Source organism: Anarrhichthys ocellatus, unplaced genomic scaffold (genome assembly GCF_004355925.1).
Source record: "Anarrhichthys ocellatus isolate YVR2014 unplaced genomic scaffold, GSC_Weel_1.0 scaffold4, whole genome shotgun sequence".
Lineage (NCBI taxonomy): Eukaryota > Metazoa > Chordata > Actinopteri > Perciformes > Anarhichadidae > Anarrhichthys > Anarrhichthys ocellatus.
This window is the reverse complement of record NW_022280034.1, coordinates 3956751-3977227: the sequence shown is the minus strand read 5'-3', so window position 1 is coordinate 3977227 and position 20477 is coordinate 3956751. Positions and strand designations below refer to the sequence as shown.

At 44.7% G+C, this 20477-nt stretch overlaps 1 protein-coding gene across 4 annotated transcripts in view; it reads left to right on the top strand.

Moving 5' to 3' along the window:
- Positions 1 to 20477, top strand: part of sdk2b (sidekick cell adhesion molecule 2b) — a 222591-nt gene that overhangs the window by 161656 nt on the left and 40458 nt on the right. For all 4 annotated transcript variants that reach the window (XM_031842960.1, XM_031842958.1, XM_031842959.1 and 1 more), the window contains exons 3-9: positions 2259 to 2365; positions 4698 to 4845; positions 15025 to 15158; positions 17022 to 17133; positions 17802 to 17992; positions 19160 to 19243; positions 19360 to 19554. In XM_031842960.1, the coding sequence (XP_031698820.1) occupies positions 2259 to 2365; positions 4698 to 4845; positions 15025 to 15158; positions 17022 to 17133; positions 17802 to 17992; positions 19160 to 19243; positions 19360 to 19554 (971 nt within the window). The remainder of the gene's footprint in view (positions 1 to 2258; positions 2366 to 4697; positions 4846 to 15024; positions 15159 to 17021; positions 17134 to 17801; positions 17993 to 19159; positions 19244 to 19359; positions 19555 to 20477) is intronic.

Here is a 20477-nt window from a genome sequence, read left to right as displayed (position 1 = left end):
GGGGCTGAAGGGTTTAATGAGTGAGTGTTGGCGCTCTCCACCACCATCGTCAAAACACTAAATGATAGAATATCTTTTGGAGGAATGGTTTGAAGAATCTCCGCAGCAGCACATTGAAGTTATTCTGGCTGCTCCTAATTGGATGTCAGTTTTTCTTTTAATTTGTCATCCATCTGCATATGTGTATGTTTGGTATTAAGTGACTTTAATTTGCAGCCCTGAAGGCTGTGAAGTGGGATTTTTCTCAGCCCGATCAAATTCACCAAAGACTTTCAAAATATATTCTGGTTTCTCTGCATTGGGTTTCATTTCGCACACTTATGTGTTTGGTTTTGCTTATTTTACACAGCCTCTTAGAAAGTATCATTCCATTTTGCTTCTTTTCTCTGAAGCCTGTGGCAGTCTGTGGAAATTTGTCTATTCATGTATATTTAGTCTGAGTACTGTTTGTTTAGGCAACATCCTACACACATTTTAGTACTTTTAGAGGAACAAGTCTTATAATGGCTCCTATTATTTCACTCCCTCGTCCTCGGCGAAAGCTTTATTTCTGTGAAAGTATCCAAACTGTCCTGCAAACGGCTCGTCGAACTTTTCAATTGCTCTCTTTCACTACTATGTCATTCACTCAAGCGCTTCCCAAACATGTATTAATGCAAATAAAACCTCTTTACGCAAAAGATTAAATCACAAAAAAAAAAAAAAAAACACATTTCAAACTAATTGCATGTGGTTGCAATAAAAAAAAGCATCCCATCAACTGAGGGAACACTCCGACATCCTGCCTGGCAGTGCGCTAAGCACTCTTGAGCGCGTTGCATGCAGGAATGTGACAGCAGAGATGGCAAGCGCACTCGCAGCGATAAGTGTTTCACCTCCCACAAGAAGTTTTTATTTTGACACGTATTGTGCTGGAAAGAGTCAAATTAAACATGTACAACTCGCTTTCGGCTAATTCACAACTCCTACATGTTGTGATGCCATCTAATATGCCGTTAGAGACTCAAACAGTTGGCTGCGCCGTGTAGCTCCCGTTGCTGTTACGATGATGCCTGCGCGTTCTGAGCGGTCTGGAAGCCTGATCTCCAAAATGAATGAACCTTGAGGTTATCTCTCACAGGTGTACCCTGGTGTGTTGCAGATATCGAAAGAGACACATGCACACAGTCAAGCAAACATTGATCACTGATGAGCATCTGCAGGTGCCTCTAACTGAAGCCAGTAGACTGGTTGTTAGTTCATAAGTGATGATTTCTAATAGCTGTTATACACACACATCCACACACACACACAAAGGACCATTAGGGGCGTTTTAAATGGCCACTTAAGATCATCCCTGCCTCCTCCGGGCTGCATCACACTGCCTGATCTCTCTACAAGAGCTCTGTGTCTTACTTGTGTCTTTGCAGTCTAAACGCAAATGGGGATATCACTTTTGGAAAGTCCCTCCTTGCAGGGCGGTGCTGTCATGGCACACTGTAGCGCCAGCGGAAAAGTAACGGAAGGAGTGAAAGGACAGTTCATGGCAACATGCAAGATACGTTTTAATTGTAGTCATGGTGGAAGGTTTGCAGAATCGATGGGAGCCAGCATTTTTTATCATCAGCACTTGCCACTTGTTCTTTTGGCATCAGCTGTATTGCCAGATGTGGCTCAAGACACCACATACATCAAGTGGGTAGTTAGTCTCCACAGCGCAGCAGCTTTGTAAACTACAGGGTACGCTGCCTCCACATGGCAGGGAGGCGGTACTGCCGCCCACAGCTGGACACGGAAGTCAAGGTCAGAGGGAGAGAGTGTCAACTGCCAGAGACACACAGCTTCGACCTTTGTCGCAGGGGATTTTTTTTGCACACGCGTGTGTTTGCATAGATTTCTGATTTCAATGAGAGTGTTTGTTGTCTGTGCCTGCCTGCATGTGTGTGTGTGTGTGTGTGTGTGTGTGTCTTGGGGGAGAGCTTTGCTGTGGAAGCTGGGTTAGCCTCTCGAGCATCATTATCATTGGAATAAACAATAGCTAAGCTCCGATGTCCTCTGTGCCCTTGTTCCTTTATTAGATGGTCTTACTTTGTGTGTGTGTGTGTGTGCATTCTCAGACGCCGGTGTGTGTTCATGCTTGCAAATTTGCAAATATTTGCGTTTGTGCCTTTACATAAGTACCCTTTTGATTCCTACTTTTTGTCTTGATTAGTTTACCAGTTCATTGCAATTCAAAAGAATCCTCATCCGTGTCTTGTGTGTTTCTGTGCTTATTAAAGGTACCTAATCCCTTCGCTGGACCGCTCCCATGCTGGCTTCTACCGCTGCATCGTGAGGAATCGGGTGGGGGCCCTTCTGCAGAGGCGCACAGAAGTGCAGGTGGCCTGTAAGTATCTGCACAGGATGTTGGTGAAACACAGATGAATGGACCTAACGGATGAATAAAAGGATGGATGATGGATGGATGCAGAGGAAGGGAGTGTGTACGTGTGTGTGTTTTGACCGCCTGCAGAGTACACAGTATGCCGACACTCTGTTTGGTTGCCTTTGTACCAAGGACGGACTAGGAAGGGACAGATGCTGGCAGGGTGAAAGATCTACCTGCATATAATTCGGGGTGCTATCAACCCGGACAGCTGTTCCACTCAGCATTCTCATTAGATTGATATTGTTGCCGTGGTCGTTTTTTTTAACTTTGCTTCATTTCAATATGACCGTCGCTTTTTCCGCTCTCTCGCTTTTGTCAACAACATCTGTCGTTTCTCGCCCCGAAAAACAGGGCTCAGATGCGCCGTGTTCTCTGCAAATTTCCAGCGCCGCTTTTAGGCCGCCCAGCGCCCACGTCTTGTTAACGAGCTATTACAAATGCAAGGCGGAGGTGTCTGGAGTGCTGTCACGAACCGATCCTACCCCCATAGGCGCAATCCTCCCACGCCCATTATCCCGCCCTCCCGGGGCACGCCAGGTTCGTTGGCTTCCTCGTGTTTCGGCGACATTTGAGTGGATGTGACACGTCGCTGTACCTGACTGAACAGTGCAGCCAACCAGGCGTGCGAGAGAAAGAGATGGGAGGGAGACACAGAGGGGGCCCGACAGTCCCACCGGTCCACTTCTATAGTATTGGGCAAACGTGCTGTTTCTGTAGCTCACCGCTTCCTTCTGCATGTCTTCTCTCCTCCAGCAGTCTGACTCTTTGTTGCATTCATCAGTTTCTTTTTTTGTTGCTGCGTTCCTCCCTCTCTTTGGACTTTGTCAGTTGTCTGGGCACCACTGCTTTCTATTTATTTCTTGGCTTCCACACCGCTGCTATTCTGGTTCTCTTTATTCCCACCTCTTCCTATTTCCATAATTCTCTTCTTCCACCTCATCAGTTGCTCATGAAGGGACACGGACGGTGAGACGGAGTAAAAAGGGAGAATTAAGGACACCTGCAGAAGAAATGGATGAGATGCACAAGGGGGGGAAGGAGGGAGAAAAAAAAAGATGGGAGAGCGATGGGGAGATCTCTTTTGCAAACTCTTCCATTGAGGCGGCACAATTACGATTGCGGAGACACACCTCGGAGAAAGGGAAACATGCCGAGGCATTAGAGTTTAGGGAGGGGGAGGAGGACATTGCACTGCCGGAACCGCAGATCAAAGTCAGGGGATTTGCACACTTCCCAGATTTTCATTTAAGCTAAGCACCACAGCTCCACCGCAAAGCCAGATTACCTTTTTTATTCTCTTTGAAAGAGAGCGTGCGCGCGGGAAAAATAAGATTGCCATCGAAGCACAACCACTCCGACATCCCCGGTTCAAAGCCTCCATACCTTGATCCCTACATTTCTCAAAGATATTATTATTTCTAAACTGTTAGAAGTTAATTGAGTGTTTGATGTTACGTTCAAATGATTTCAGTGGTGTTTTCTTTATTGTTTCCCTTGAATTCAAGAGACAAATATATGATCCTTCCCTCGCCTCTCATGGAGCTAAAATAAACAATCTTTAAGGTATGCAGCTGTCACAAAACCAAAGTCTGCACTTTCTCTTTCAGACAGCGGTGGAGGAAGAAAAGACAAACACTGCTCGTTACTGCTGTCCTATAAAGGTTTACAGTCAGCATCGGAGAACTGCACAGCCGAGATCGAAACAACAATTGAAGTTAGGGCTGATCGACGTGAAATCCATCAGAAAAGTCCTGCCCATAGATCTCACTTACGAATAAGCCAACGCAGGAATATTAGCGCAGTATTTTTGCCAGCTTTTAAGATATAATGAGGCAGGGGAGGAATGAAAGCGCTGTAACAAATGAAATATATTAGCAGATAATATAATGGCTGCAGCGCTGGTCATCGACTATGTTGAGTAATGCACACATTTAGAGCCTGATCAAGATTGATTGCCCTTGATGCCTCCACACAGGAGGATACGGAATATGAATATGAGTCAATTTAGCGTCCCCTCTGTGTCCTCTCTCCGTGAGTCATTACATCTCGGGTTCCTTCTAGCTTTTCTTGATGTACTGCAGACACCATGGCAACAACACTGCGTTGTCCATCACAGTGGCTCACTGTAACATTTCACAACAGAGAAGCAGATGGCCAAACCTCCGCGGGCACCAAAAGTCAGATACGAGGAAGTGAAGGGAGATTTGTGTGTGTTTGGCTTTACGCACCCTTTTTCCCTTTCTCACTCGCTCCCGTGTTTTGCTGTCTTTGTGTGTTTGTCTTCCTGTAGTTATGGGCAGTTTCGAGGAGGGTGAGCGCACCCAGTCGGTCTCTCAGGGAGAGGGCGCCGTTATCTGGGCGCCGCGCATTCGCAGCTTCCCCCAGCCACAGGTCACCTGGTTTAGAGATGGCCGCAAGATTCCACCCAGCAGTCGCATGTAAGTCCTTCTCTTTTGTTTTCTTTACTTTACTTTGAATTGTATTGTGAATTGTGTTTGATCCTGTAAATACTTCTTTGAGCCTCGTTTGTTCCTTTGAGTGCTTTAGTCGGAGAGTGTCTGCTCCTACCTGTCTGTTGTCATTCATCTTGCTACATTTTCTGCTAAAGGAGAGTTTGAATTCATCCCGCGAGACGAGGGCCAAGACCAAAGCCGTTTTTTGGCACCGTGTGAAATGAAACCTCCACTTTGTTCCTCAATTTTATTTGAGAAGGAAAACCTAAACGTACCACTTTTTTCAGTTTATCTATGTCTCTGTCTGTCTTCATTTTAGTCTCGAAATTGGTGTGTTTCTGAGGTCACCTATCAGTATTTGCCAGCCGGCAGCGGTGGCACCATCACAACCCGATGGGACCAGCTGGAGCTGCTGACAGCTTAAAATGGGATTGTTGGTTTACCTTCCCATTCTATTCACTTGAAAAGGAAATGTGTAAATGTAGAGTTGGATTGGAAAAGAGGTGTCCTCTCTCTCTCTCTCTCTCTCTCTCTCTCTCTGCGATTTGCTGTTTAGACGAAGAAGGGAGCGGTGGACAATTTTTGTACTGATCCTCTCCAATTTTAGAGTCATGTAAAATGAATGGATGTGCATTGACTTATTTAGGCTTATATATTATTAAAAGAGCCCTCCACCGATTAAGCATTGCACACCTATGATATTGTCAGACTCATAATGGGGCAAGAAGATTAATATTGATTCAGCAGAACCAGAGATATCGTATTTTCTTTACTCCACGCATTCAAAACCTGGTGCCCATGTTACGTTTGAAGATTCAAGTGTGTTATTCTAACAGCGACTAAAGTATCCTTGAGCTGCTAACCTCAAGCAGAGAAGAGGAGGGTGCTACAGAGGTCTGGTGAACTCCACACCCATTGATTCCTTTTTTTATTTCAAGGCTTGTTTTTTTCACAAATGCAGTAATACTTCCAAGACCTGTAAGCAGAATATGATAAAAGTGGTGGTCTTCTAAGTATAGGCCGAGTTCACAATATCCGTATTGATATTGTAGCTCCCATTAGGCTACATACTTTACATCTTCAGTCAAGGTGATTGTGCTTCTGTTTTTCATTCATTGATTGGCTTTTTTGGTGGGGCTCAGGTACACAGGGCTTTTGTTACACACATCTCTGTTCCTGTGTTTGTGTGTGGGAATACTTTTAGGGTGTGTAGCTACGTACGCTTGTGTGTGTGTGTGTGTGTGTGTGTGTGTGTGTGTGTGTGTGTGTGTGTGTGTGTTAAAAAGGCACTTATCCCCATCGCATCACATCTGCATTTCTTCGCAGTGGGAGGGTGACCTTGCCCTTGGTTAGAGTGAATCTTTCTTATCAGCTGCTCATCATCAGTAATCATACCCTGACCTAGAATGACAATGAGACAAGCAACTGAGACGCTGAAGGCTGCGGACGGTCGTGGGTCGACCGGTCGCGCCGATTTCGTTCCATCTCGTCGTGGAAGTGCGGATGACTTTTGAGAAGCGGCCGAGAAAAAGGTCGAACAATGGAGCCGCGTGGAGCTCTCTTTTTTTTTTAAAGCTGTTATTTGAAGAAATTCTTGTTATGAAGGTTTGTTGAATGATCACACTGTCGACGGTTTTGGCGAGAAGGGTCCACCAAAGAATCTTTCGACTCCATTAGCTTACTCTCGTTCAGCTCCTTCTCCTTTCTCGTCTTGTCTCGTTTATGTCTTCCGTTGATCTCTCTCTCTCTCTCTCTCCCTCCCTCTCACTCCTTTTGTCTCCACTTTCCGGCCACCCACTGTGTGTACTTGTGCTTCCCTTCATCCTCGCCACCTACCCTCCAGCTCTGAGAATGCTAATGCCGCTCGCGCCACCAAGGTCACTCTGTGCAAATGAGCACCGTTGATAACAGGCAGCCTTTTTTTATTGAAAATCATTTAATTGAATTTGATCCGTGCCACTAGCGTTTACTCTGCAGAGGCATCAAAGTCTCACTAGTGGGGGAGACTGAGTGAGCACCGAAGAGAAAGTTCAGCGCCGAACTGCAAATGTTACCTTGACGAAGGCTCTCTTTGAGGACTAGTGCTCTCCAGACTCTGGAGAGCTGTGTGGTCTCTTAAAACATTGTCACATGGGTGTCTATGTATCATAGTTATAGTCATCGTAAGACTGCTGGTTCCATCTGCAAGATTCATGTGTGGCAAGTTACGATATAGAATAGCATTGAGAGGAGGAAGAGCACTAAAAAAAAAATCCAATGGACTACAACCATGGAGACCATTTTCTCTTTCGTTTTGAAGATCTCTTTTACTTTACCACTCTGTGCTTTTTACTCCCTTTTCTCCTACCTCTGCTCATTGTCCCCTGCTCCTGCTATCCCTCCTCAGGTGTCATAACTTTAATTTGCAGACTTTCCAGGGGTTCGTCTTGTTCTTTTCTCTGTACTCTGCTTAATCACACCTCAGCCTTAGAGGAGAGAGGGGGAAGAAGCAGCCAGACCCAGAATAACTGTGGTAATCACCACCAACCAGCAGCTATTTAAATGGACACTTTCTCCACAGGCGTCTGTACTTGTACTACATTATTTGTCGCATTGTGTTTCCATTCACTTTGTGATCACTTTGGTCTGAACTGTGTGGAAATGCTGTCTGTTGCTTCTTCAATTTAAGTCACACAGTGGGAGGATGTTTTCTTGTCTTGTCTTGTTTGCTATTTTTTATTTTTTTTTGCAGTAGAAAGGTGGCAAAAGATTGGAAATAACTCCGGGGTGACGTTTTTGTGAGGGGAATTGTGTCCCAGGTCCTGTGCACAACGAGCAAATACATATCAGGTGATCTGATCACAAGAAGACGCCTCAAAATGATACTGTTGGTATTATTGGAGTTGCAAACGTTGGCAAAATACTGGGATTAAGGTTTGATAGTATTTATTCAAAATCAAGTATCAAATCTGTTTATCAAATGGTGAGGCTCTAGGAATGGCAACGAGTATGTTTTCATGCACATTAGTGTCCTGCTTCCCTCCAGCGGGCCCATCAATACGGCCTGGACCTCCACCAGCGTGGTTCCATTGCTGGGTCCCAGCGGGGACCGGCGGAGCGGTGAGGTGAAGCTCAGCTCCTCGCCGGGGTTAGGACACGCTTCCCCCAGGGGCGGAGCTCTCCACCTCCCCGCCGGAGCTCCGACTGCAGGTCGAAGGCGGCAGCGAGGCCGGATCTGGGTCCGGCCGTTGCGGGCTGGTCGCTGCCGGAGGCCCCGCTGGAGTCTGAGCTGAGGGAGTTTCTGGCGAACCCACATGATTTCGTCTGATTCCGCCGGAATGGGACCAGGTGGCTGAGAAGCCAATCTTCTCGTTGATGGTCTCGTTTACTTATGTGGGTCACTGAGAAGCATCCGTATTGAATGGAGTCTGTTTCATAACCAGTTCAAAGTTATTTGCCCCCAGGGTCACGGATGCACGTAAACTGCTATGTACGTATAGTGTGAACGCAGCACATCGCCCTGGCCCTGCGTGTGTAAAGGAAACCCACAGAAACTTAGTGAATACTGCATTGTTGCTTCCCTGCAGCCAGTCCCCCCCTGGCAAGGCAACGTCTCACTGTGGCACTGTGACTGCTCTCTCTTTGCCATGTGGCCTCTGCAGCTGTTGTTCTTGGCGTAGGCAAAGACTCCTGCGCTGGCTCTCACAGTACACCCATAAACTTACGGATTCACTTATTGTGGTGTTTCTCTCTGATGCTTTTCTTGTCCGCTGTCCAGGCTCAAGGAATTGTGTCCTCGTTTGACTCGTTGCTAAAAATATGCAGCTAGGTATTGGTCCAGCGGCATGCCTTTCAATGCATCGGTTCACCCAGGGTCCTCGCGTCTATGTTGTGTTGTGATGTAGAGCAGGATGCAAGGAGAAAAAGAAGTTATTTAGCTCTAACAGTCATTATTCTTCCCTTATTGAATGGGAATGCATTTGGCAGGGTCTTTTCCATTCAGCCTGCCCGTGATTTGTTGTGTTATTTTGGGGACTTAATGTGGTGTATAATCAGAGGCTCCTTCAGTAAACACATTTGCCAGGAATTTCAGGGCTGCTGGCTAGAGGCTGCCGCTGGATAAAGCGGAGCCTGTCCTCTTACTATTTCACCACTGACAACAACTAACTGCCCGCTACCTGGCTTCCTCTCCCAGAAACTTTTCCATTGACACTTGGGCATGGATTTATCTGCATTACACTGAAAACAACCTTGTCGAGGTGTCCGTTAAGACAGAACACAGAGGAGCCTGACCTGGTGGAGTCAGTGGGAGGACATCCACACACACACACACACGGCAATTCCCTTGAGTAATCTGCTGTAGCTACTGATCAATTAATGGCCCCTGCCTGTGATGCTCTGGTCCTGTCAGTCTGATATGGATTCCCCATTAGTCACGAGGCCCAGTGAATAGCCAGGCCCTTTCTCTGCATTTCCCTACGACCAACTGCCCAGCATTAGTCACGAACCCGGCAATCTGCATGTCACAAGGGAGGGAAGGTCAGCGAGACGCAGCTCTAACAACACAAGCCCTTGTATGTGTATGCAGGAATGAAAAATAGAGCTGCGACTATTGTTTTTTTATTATTACTGATTTATTTGTGTATTATTTACTGATTAGACCCAAGGACGCATCTTCTAATTGCTTGTTTTGCTTAATAAATCCCTTGAGATCGATTATGAAAATGGATGATTTACTTTCTGTCAATCAGCTAAAGAATTGATAGTTTCAGGACTACATTTATGTATGAACCTCAATACGCTTTGATGCTCGGGCATATTTTGTTGAATTAAGTTAAATAAAGTCAATAATGAAATATACCAAGTGCTGGGTGAGCATTCCTATAGAAGCCCAGTCAAGACATTTGTTTATTGTCCCCAAACAAAGGTGAAAAAAAAAAAAGTATTGTTTTGGATTGTGTACCAAAACCTATATTGGCACCAATATCAAATTGTCATATGTGCCCAAAGATTTAAAGATTAGAGCTGCAACTAACAATTATTGTCAGCGCTGATTAATCTGCTGCTTATTTTCATGATGAGTTGATTTGTCATTTTGTGAATGTTTCTTGATTTGAGAGGCTAAAGAAAATCGTCATCCTCACACTGGAGAGGCTGAGTCATGCTGCCATTTTTGCTAAAAATAAATAACTCAAACATTGAATTGATTATCTAAATAATTCCGAATTTCTGTTCACTGACTAATTATTAAATGAATGAATCTTTTCAGCTCTAGTGTAGATCGATGTGTTATTGGCTTCACTTGGTGGTTGGATTCAGGGACAGCCTGGTGTGTTTGGTTTTGTAAATACTTCACTCGGCAGATCAGAAATGACCTTGAGTTCATTTGGATGTCACTATTTGACCTTGCGTGGTATTTAGGACATCCGTCTTTATTTCACCATTTCCTGAACAATCAACCAACCGCGACGAACAGGGAAGCAGAAAGTGAACAGCGAGCCACAAATCTCTACTTCTTGCCGCCGGTGAGAAAACAAGATTCTGTTTCCATGAGCATCACTCCCTTAACTCTTCCCAATCTCTCTCACTCCTCTATCTCTCCCCGGCCCCAGGAGCTGAGGCTTTTTCATCACAGGTCTATTGAGCAGTGGGACATGCAGCCTGCTGCTTGCTCTCATCCTTCTATCTCTCTCCAACTCTCTCTTTTTTGCCTTCATCTGGCTTGTAGTTTGACTCATACTTTAGCCAGCCATGTGAGCTGCTTGACCCCTCTCCCTCTCTCCTGGGGGAGGCCAATCCGCCGACATTTGTCTGCATGTAATGGAGGTCTGAGGCTGTGGAGCGAGGTTAGGCCCAGCGGAGAGGGACAGCCACGACAGATGCCAAAACACTCCCGAGCGTGTGTGTGTGTGTGTGTGTGTGTGTGTGTGTGTGTAAGAACAGCCACAGCTCTGTCAAAATGGATTGACACGATAAGATATGCACACAGTCATATGACAAAGTCAGTGGTTGAACTAGATACAAAGATATGCTCTTAAGATTAGTTGTTAAAAAATGAGTCCAGGGACGAAATAAATAAAGAGAGCGCATCACTGGATCCATGTTTACTTCATTTCCTTGTTATGCAGTTTATTAGTAATGATGAAAAGCAGCTCCGATCGATTAGCCACCGATCCACATCAGCCGATATTCGTCCTATAGTTTGATTGGTGGTCTCTGTGAAGGCCAATCAGATGACGCAAAACACGCGACACAACTTGTGAGTTGAGTCTCTAAAGCCCCTTTCACACAATCTGTTTAAGGCGGGACTGTTCTGTATAAAAGGTACGGACACGGAATAGGGGGGCCTTGTTGCTCCACCCATCAGGTGTTGTGGGATCTCTGTATTGCCCGCCAATAAATAAACAGATGTGAATTCATGGTGCTTTCTCATTCCATACTTCTAACAGTTAAATAAATAAATATTGATCTGCGATGAATAGAAGGCTTCAAAGACCCCCTGCAAATGAAACATTTATACTCCCGTTTCAATCAAACATGAGTCCTCATCATCATTATTGATTTAAGTGCTACGGAATCATTATCAGGCTGGCAGTCATTGAAAAGCCCCTGACACCATACATATATCAATTGATCCAAGAGAAAGTAATTGCATATGAGGCCAGTACTGCTTCCTGCTGCAAGTAAAACTGGGATGGCACGTTGAGCTGCGGACTGGGCCAAGATGTTTCCGAGCAGCTGTCCAGCCTGCCAGGCTGTCTCTCGTGGACCGCAGCTCTTTCTGGAAAGTAATATTGGAAAAAAGGAAATTGGGTTTGAATAAAAAGAGAAAGCATTCAAAGTTGCAGGAATAGACATAAAAACAGGTACAGAGGCATGTTCGTACATATCTGATTTGTCCAAATTTCTCCGCTCAGTGGCTTGACAAATCCCTGCAGCGTGCCGGTTACATGGTAAGCCATCATTACGAGCAAGCCTCAGACAGCTGCTCACACACCAATGAGAGACGAGGGATTTTAATAAGGATGACCAAAATGCATTCAGAGAGATAATGAATACGATTTTTTTTTTTTTTTTTTTTTTAAAGCAACATGCTAAAATAAAAAATTACTTCAGGAAGCTGGTCAAAAAAAAATGGACCAATTCCATTACCTCTTTTAACCAAAATCTTATCTCCCTCTTCCTGCTCCCTTGATATACATGTAAAGCCATTCTGGATAATTGGCTTACTCTTAAGTTCTTCCTGCATCATGCGGTCTTTGATCCCTGAGGACCGGCGAGCACGCTGTGCAACAAAGTCTTGTGTGACCCCCACTGCAGCAGCCCGATTACAGGCTGAGGGGAGAGAATGCTCAGCAGGGAAACGCATTAAAATCAACTAGCCGGCGGAAAATATTGCCTCCCACTCCAACTATTATTGATGAAATCAGGACTTGCTCTGGATGATGGTAGAATATAAATTGGAACTTATTTTGGCTTGAGCTTAGACGGGGTTATTAAGCAGGGAGTGGTCTTTGGAGGAAAAAGAGTGCGAGCTGCACTCATACGATGCTGTACATTACCACGGTGAGAATGGGCTGTCTCCTCCAGGCTGTATGAAACCCTGCCTCTTATAACTTTACCAGCACTGCCCTGTATATTCATCTTCACGAGTTTCTTAAGCAACAGGTAAAGAAGCTAAGCCCCGGATTGTGTCCCCATTTTAGAAAGGTCCTGGGAAGTCACCTGGGATTCATTCAGCCGCTTTGGACACTGCCGTTCTGCCCCGCATCCCTGAGGGGGATCCATAATTCATGGCCGTGCGTCCAGGATGTCACCGCTCCAGCAAGCTGGCATTAAATATTTACCGCAGATCATAAGCTGCAGCCATTGAGGCCTGCCATGTCCCTTTAGGAAGTTTTCAGTCTCAGCATGCACAGGGAATCCCAAATGAGCCCAGTGACTGAGGCTGCTTTGAGAAATGAGTCCGGAGATGGATCTCATAAGTCATCATGCTTCAATGCTAACAGCACAGGTAGCTTGTATGCCGCTCTGTGCTATGTCCGATGCTTTTCCTACATGCCACTCTGGAGCTAAAAAGAGAGTTTGGTCTGTGCTTGTGAGCATTTTTAGCCCTATTTAGATTTTTTTTCACAAGCTCTCTTGCTCCCTTAATAAGGCACCGCACATCCCACAGTGGTGAGATCCAGGACAGGATGGAGGCACACTTGGACGGAGAAGTGGAGTGGGTTTGTGCTGGAGGAGAGGAGACATGGCGAAATTGTACATGACAGGGTTTATATTTTTTTTCACATTTGTGTGCAACAAGCAGCCAGAATTACTGTACTTCTCTAGGAAAAAGCCATTACTTCCAGGGAGTCAAAGACTTTTTGTTTGTTATTTCAGATAGCTGTTATTAATAAGTGTGTGCTGCCAATAGCTCTGGGAACTTGAAAGAAAACGTCAAAGAGAAAATCCGACTGAAATGTCAAGGAGTACGGAAGGCGGGTAGGAGCAACAACCATTTGGATGATGTTGATTTGTTTCTCTTAGGGCTGCAAATAAGGACTATTTTGATAATTGATTAGTCTGTTGATTATAGCTTTGGCTGATCCATTGTTAATCGGACAAAAAAAACAACTACTTTTTGTTATTATTCAAAAAACCAAACATATCCTCGCTCTTTTAATACAATAAAAATACATATTTTAAATAAATGAACATGGGGAATGCGGCCATGCTCGGAAAATCATATATATATATATATATATTTGATCATATACAGTATTTGTGTTTCTCACCCAGTGTAGCAGGCGTTAGCTTCATCAAGCATCCAGTACGTCTGTTTTTAAAATCACAACCTATAATCGTGCATTTGCTTCTGCACTGAGACGGATTCACTTCCTGTTATCAATCACTTGAGCTACACGAGGCGCCCCATTGGCTGGCCCCGCCTTAGGAGACGTCACCACAGTGCATAACATAGACCCAACTAATTGATGATTTAAATCAATTGAATAGATTAGTTGTTGACCAAGCTTTCCGATTGGTCTGTGACTGAAGCTCTCTTTTGTTTCCTGGCGTGTTTAAACGTGCATTTGTATTCAGGTGTGTCACAAATGTCATAAATCTGCTATCTAGTTGTTGTTGTTTTTTATTTGGAATACATTCTACCTGTTGTGTTGAAGAGTTTATTCCCAAATGTGGTTCGGTAGTTGTGTTTTCTGCCAGGGTAGATGACCAGATACCGCTTCCTCACATGACTACATCCACCATCTGGTGGAATGGATGGAGTTGAGGAGAGAGGGGGAGTAGGACGGACCAGTAGATGGAGGGATAAGGCCAGAGGAAAAGATGTATGTGGAGGGAGGCACCCAGTTGGAACGGGCTATCTACCGGCAGATTGTGGAACAGGCACAGATAATAAGAAAATATTGATTGTAAACATAGTCAGGGGGCTGCCACATCAGGCGGCAGAGGGGGGGGGATTTCTCCCTCACTGGTTGCTACATGGACGAGGGAGAGTCCAAGAGAGAACTTGATAGCGACAACTAGGCGCCAGGTATTAGCCCCTATAGAACACTGATGAAAACGGATTAGTGTTTATTTATTCAGTCATCATTTCAGCAGCCGACAAGGAAGACTCTATTCCTGGCAGCCAAAAGCTGTTGGCTGCCAGAGTGCAGACCACTGGAAGCAGCGGGGTACAAATAGCCAATTAAAAGCCGTGGGTTATTACGCAGGGCTATCATATTTCAGAGCGGACCATGAGGAGAGGTATGAACAAGGGAGGTTGTCAATATTTCTGCCTTGCTCAGTCAGCACCGACACCGTGTTTACACATCGTAAATCGATATACCTAATGCAGCTTGAACAGTGTAATTAAAATGTTAAAATGTTTAATACCCTTTCCAGCAGTGGGATCAAGTGTGGACACGCAACCAGACTCCAAACATATTTAGCTCTAATTAGGCAGTCTGACGCTTCCTCCGAAGGCTAAACATGTATTGTGTTTTCTTTATTTTTTTATGAAGCTTCCTCTGAACTTCTTGGTTTTGAAGGAGCACAAGAATTAAAAAATTGTCATTTACGCTGGATTCCTGACACCTATCTTGACTTTCCCTCTCCTTTATGTTCTCGTTTCAATAGGTCTTAAAATACAGATTTTTTTAAAAAAACGCTCTACTTGTCTTGTTCCCTCCTCAGTGCCATCACTCTGGACAACACGCTGGTCATACTGTCCACGGTGGCGCCGGATGCCGGGCGCTACTACGTCCAAGCGGTAAATGACAAGAACGGAGAGAACAAAACCAGCCAGCCCATCACCCTGTCAGTAGAGAGTGAGTAACCACATGCTGTAAACACACAGGTCACAAGTGTGGCTGCACCGTAACATCTTATGCAACATCAAATGTGGAAAACAACTAAGCACAACAAGAAATATTTATAAAAAACTTGAGTAAATGTAGTTCATCACATTCCACCACTGCAAAAAATATGCAGATTGAGTGCTTTTACTTTTCATATTTATTATAAAAGTCAATTTAACTTATTATACTGCATTTTCCCTGAAGTGAAATGCAGGACTTATATTTCTACATTGTTGGATCACTACTTTTTCTCAAGTAAAGGATGTGGATGGCCCTGCCACCGCCCTGCGACATCTAAGAAGCTTTACTTTTACGATCAGATATCATTTCATTGCACTTGGATGTACTCTAAATGCATCTGTTGCCATATTTGCTCATTTTCGCAGATATACGCACGCAGAAAGAGGGGGCTACGGGGGGGGGGGGCAGGGACACAGACTGACTGTTCGACTGCCAAGCAGTTCTTAATATTCACCAGCACCCTTAGCTGCTACAACAACAAAACACAGTATGCACTTATCAAACCAATTCAAGTAGCTTAAGCTCCGCAAAGTGAAACGTTAGAGGAAACCTAACAGACAGCATCTTATGACATGGTAGACTGGAGTTCAGTGCGGAAGTGAATGAGGAGGGGTGAGGGTAAGTTATTACAGTTGACAACACAAGGGAACAGAAATAGCCTATGGGGAACATTGGACGAGTTGATTATACTACTGCTAGAACACACACACACACACACACACTCTGATTCAGGTTATATCGAGAGCCCAGCAGGAGGTCTTAACTTGGCAGGTCTCAGTGGATCACAGCGTACATTTACATAAGCATTCCACTCACGCTCTCAGTGCTTGCGATTGGCTGTGTGTGCACGTGTGTCTGTCGGTATCTGCTGCAGCTGCTGCTCCTGCAGCGACGTCCCTGACGATGCTTTTCCCGTGAGCCCTCGCCTCCCAACAGTACATGCCTAAGACTTGGCGAGGGCATAGGTCAAAGACATCTCTGGGGAGACTCGTGTTCATGTTACAGTAGTCGTACTATTCGGGACAAAGTTTAAAAACTTGATTTTAACTTCAGCAAGACATATGTTGAATTATATTTTCAAGTACACTTTTCCGGTGTGTGTGTGTGTGTGTGTGTGTGTGTGTGTGTGTGTGTGCGTGTGTGCACATGCCCAGTACACGGCATCTGATGACCCAAGATTGCTAAGATTGAATCATGACAACCCCTGTAGCTGCATCTGACATGTGCAGCCACAAGCACACTCCCAGGGCATGATGGGATTGATGGATCAGTGTGACTTTATCGCAGACATGACACATCTCAAGCAGCACGCGCACACACTGTGCTCTCACCGCCACGGGCTGTCTGTCTCTGGCGCTCACAGCGCAAACACACACAGACATAAACTATGTCAACAATGCGAGTTTTGAACGCATATGAAAATATATCTGCGCGCGTACACGCAGCAGCCTGTTCACCCCGTCAGCTTCGTGTTCGTCAGGCAACATTTCTCTATCCCTGTTTCTGGTTCTTCGGCAGACATCTTATTATCCACAGTCAGTGCACTGCCTCGTCCTATTCGACCCATCCGTCAGAACTCGGATACACTGTGTTCCCTGGTCAGTTTCAATTTGTCACGTCGTTCAGCACCCCCGGAGTGCACTGGGTGTAAATGGAAATGTAGAGGACACCAATGCCCAGAGCACTCGCCACATTCTGTCTGTGATGAATATATCTATTTCTGTTTATCTATCAAGATCATCTCTGCTTAACCTCTCCACATGTGTGTGTTTTTTTGTTGGTGTTTGGCGATCTGTCCGTCTGTCTGTCTAGATGTGGGAGGTCCAGCAGACCCCATCGCTCCGACCATCATCATCCCTCCCAGGAACACTAGCGTGGTTACAGGCACCTCGGAGGTCACGGTGGAGTGCGTCGCCAACGCCAGGTAAACATGCTGGAGCTGCAGGGGTCATATGTGGGTCAAAGGGTCAGTAGACTTGAGTCAGTGGGGAGAACTAAGACCAGGAGATTTCATAGAGGTTATGCTTCTCAGAATAAATGTGGTTTCGGCATTTATTGTGGATTATCCATCGCAACAGGAATGCGTGAATCTTCTTATTCATATCTAATTTGTCATTCATACATATACACTGCACAAATACCCATCTTAAGTAATGTATGTTTGGTTAAACTGGTCAAAACTGGTCCAAATTTTGTTTTGTACAATAAGTTGCATAATTCTATGAGTCTTGAATGATAATTGTGGTTAAATCCAATATATTCTCTCTTGTTTTGCAAGGTTTTGTGTCCTTGTATCTTGAATGAATAAGCAGTATCAAAGCAGACTGCTCCACTAGTGGCATCCCTTGATTCATCAAATAGTCAGTTTGAATTGAAAACAGTTGGCATCATCTCAGCCCATAAACAGATATGTTTCTGTATTTCAATACTCGATACTCAATACTCGATGCTCCAGCAGATTAAACAGATTGATGGATATGCGTCCCATCGGACCAGTGTTGCCGAACCAGAATCATTTATTACCGAGCAGAAAAAAAAAAATTCTCTCAGTGAGATTGAAACATATCTGAGGTTTCATGTTTCACTCTGCAGGCCTCTGATCAAGCTGAGTATCTCATGGCGTAAGAACGGCGTGTTGGTGACCAGCGGCTTGAGCGACTTCAACCGCCGGCTGACCGTCCTCAGTCCCGTGGTGAGCGACGCCGGCTTCTACGAGTGCGAGGCCATTCTCCGCAGCAGCAGCGTGCCCTCAGTCAGCGCTGGGGCTTATCTGCATGTACTAGGTAAGAAACTGAAGTATGCTCGTGTCTGTTTTTCTTCTTGTATTATCACTTTGTACTTGAATTAGACACTGCATTGCAAGTACTATTTTTACAGTGGGCCTTGAGAAAGGAAAAAAAAAAGCAGTGAAAGCACAAATATAAAGGAAACGTGCTCCAAATCCACATTCATATGAGCCGTGATGGGAAAGCTTCAGTATCGTTGTCGCTAAGGTAAAATAGGTTCATTGACTAATCGACTTGTTTGTAGTTTGATATTTGTGCTTTTGCTTGCGTGTTTTGATATTTTCAGTAATTCATGATTTGGAGCACATTTCCTACATGGTTGTGTTTTAATTCTCTGCATTTTGCCCTGAAAGTTCACCATCATTTTATTCCTTTTACTTTTCACAATGTACAGAGAAAGTGATGTGATTAGTCATAATGCATAATTGCTGTATGCTTTTGCATCAGCACGACACTCTAAATGGAAGGGGGGAAAAAAAACGAGTATCCCCATTTAGCTCCGTACGGTAAATCAGGCAAATGTGTGGGAGTAAACGTAGCATTAAGGTTTGCAAGTTCAAACAACGGAGCTGGTATGAAAATGATATAAATATCACCGGTCTCACTGTATGAATCTTGCAAAGCTACAGCTGTGAAGTCACGAGGCAGTGAGGGGAAATCGTTATTGATTTAAAAGGGAGAAAGTTAATGGTTGGCCTCAAGAAACTGTTTAATGGCATCGCTCGAGTCACTTTCATTGCATCCCACCGAAACACTTTGATGTTTTCAAGGTTGTAATGTGATTCAAAGGACAAGGTGTGGTGAACTTTTCCCTTGATGGAGCAAACCGAGCCTTTCCTCTCCCCATGAGTTTGAATGATGCATTTAAAACCATCATGGTGTATCAATTACTGATTTCTGCAATTAAACTACTGTGTAGTGACATTATTTTCAGCTGCTGTATGAGCAGTCTGCCCCCATGAGCAGTACATTTTAAAGCAACAGTACAATATCTTAACCATCCTCCTTATGTCTTCAATTACAGGCACTGTCATAGTAAGCTCTCACGCGGTACCACAGGGGCACTTTGTGAGCTTTCTGATGATTACAGCCGCATGGTTTGCAATCTTGCTTCTTATTTTATCAACTTGTCATCCTGTTTCTCCTCCTCACTCCATCACTCAGAACCCCCACAGTTTATTAAGGAACCGGAGAAGCACATCACAGCAGAGATGGAGAAGGTGGTGGACATTCCCTGCCAGGCACGAGGTGAAAAACATGATTATTTTTTCATGTCATTTTAATGCCGAAAAATGCAATGGGGGGGAAAAAAGGAAGCGTGACTCATTGTCTGTAAACCCCACCCCCACACTCACCCTCTGCAGGAGTGCCCCAGCCAGACATTGTGTGGTACAAAGATGCTTTGCCCATCAACGCAGTGAAGATGCCCAGGTACAGGGTGCTGGTGGGAGGCAGCCTGCAGGTGAACGGCCTCCTGCCTGATGACACCGGGATGTTCCAGTGCTTTGCCAGAAATCAGGCAGGAGAGGTTCAGACCAACACATATCTGGCTGTTACCAGTGAGTGCTCAGCTCTTCAAGAAATGGTTTTACACAGATAATTACTGCTATTATAGTACAATGTGGCTTGTTTCAAAAAAAAAAAAAAGAGTAGTGTTAAATTATTACACAGCTCTCTGAAGCCCCTTGTCAAACTCGGACAAAAGGACAAGTTGTAATTGCTTTTGCAAAAATGGAAAGCAATTCCAACCTGTAAGGAGGGAGAAGAGGAGGAGCAATTTAGTGCTTTTAAGGCAATTCTGACTCCCGCAATTTCAGAACTATATATATTTATTTGCATTCTCTCAGTAGTTAAGAATGGCGTTTTAGTTTTCTTATATGAACTAAAAGTTGACATTACTACAGAAAAGGGAGCTTAATACCGTGTTTGCTGCCTTACTCTTATCACCTGAATGCATTTTCAGACTTTTTCTCCGAGCACGCGCCACTGCTTGAAATTGAACGCTCATTTCACCCTCACAGTGCATCTGTTTGGCAACTTCCTGACATCAAATTTTCTTCATTTTGTCTCAGCTCCCGCAGCCTCCCCTCCACGCTGCACCGCATTTTCAGAATTCATGATATTCTGTTTCACTAACTCACCCCTTCCATCACCGACTCCCTCTCTTTCTCACTCTGACACTGTCTCGTCTTCTTCTCCCTCTTCCCTCCAGATCTCATCTCATCATCTCGCTTTTCCTTAACACATCCATGTCCCCGCTTCTCCTTCTGTCCTATACTCCCTCTGTCCTTAGCTCAGCACTCCTCCTTTTGGAACAAACTCCCTGCTCCTTCTTTCCACTTGGAAGCGATACAGTTTTCTGTCATCCTATAAAAGCTTTGATTTATTGCATGTCACTAATAGGGATTTCAGTTATCTACATTTTGCCTTCTCTTTCTACGCTTCTCCCTCAGTCATTTTCCTTCCTCCTCTTCCTATATCC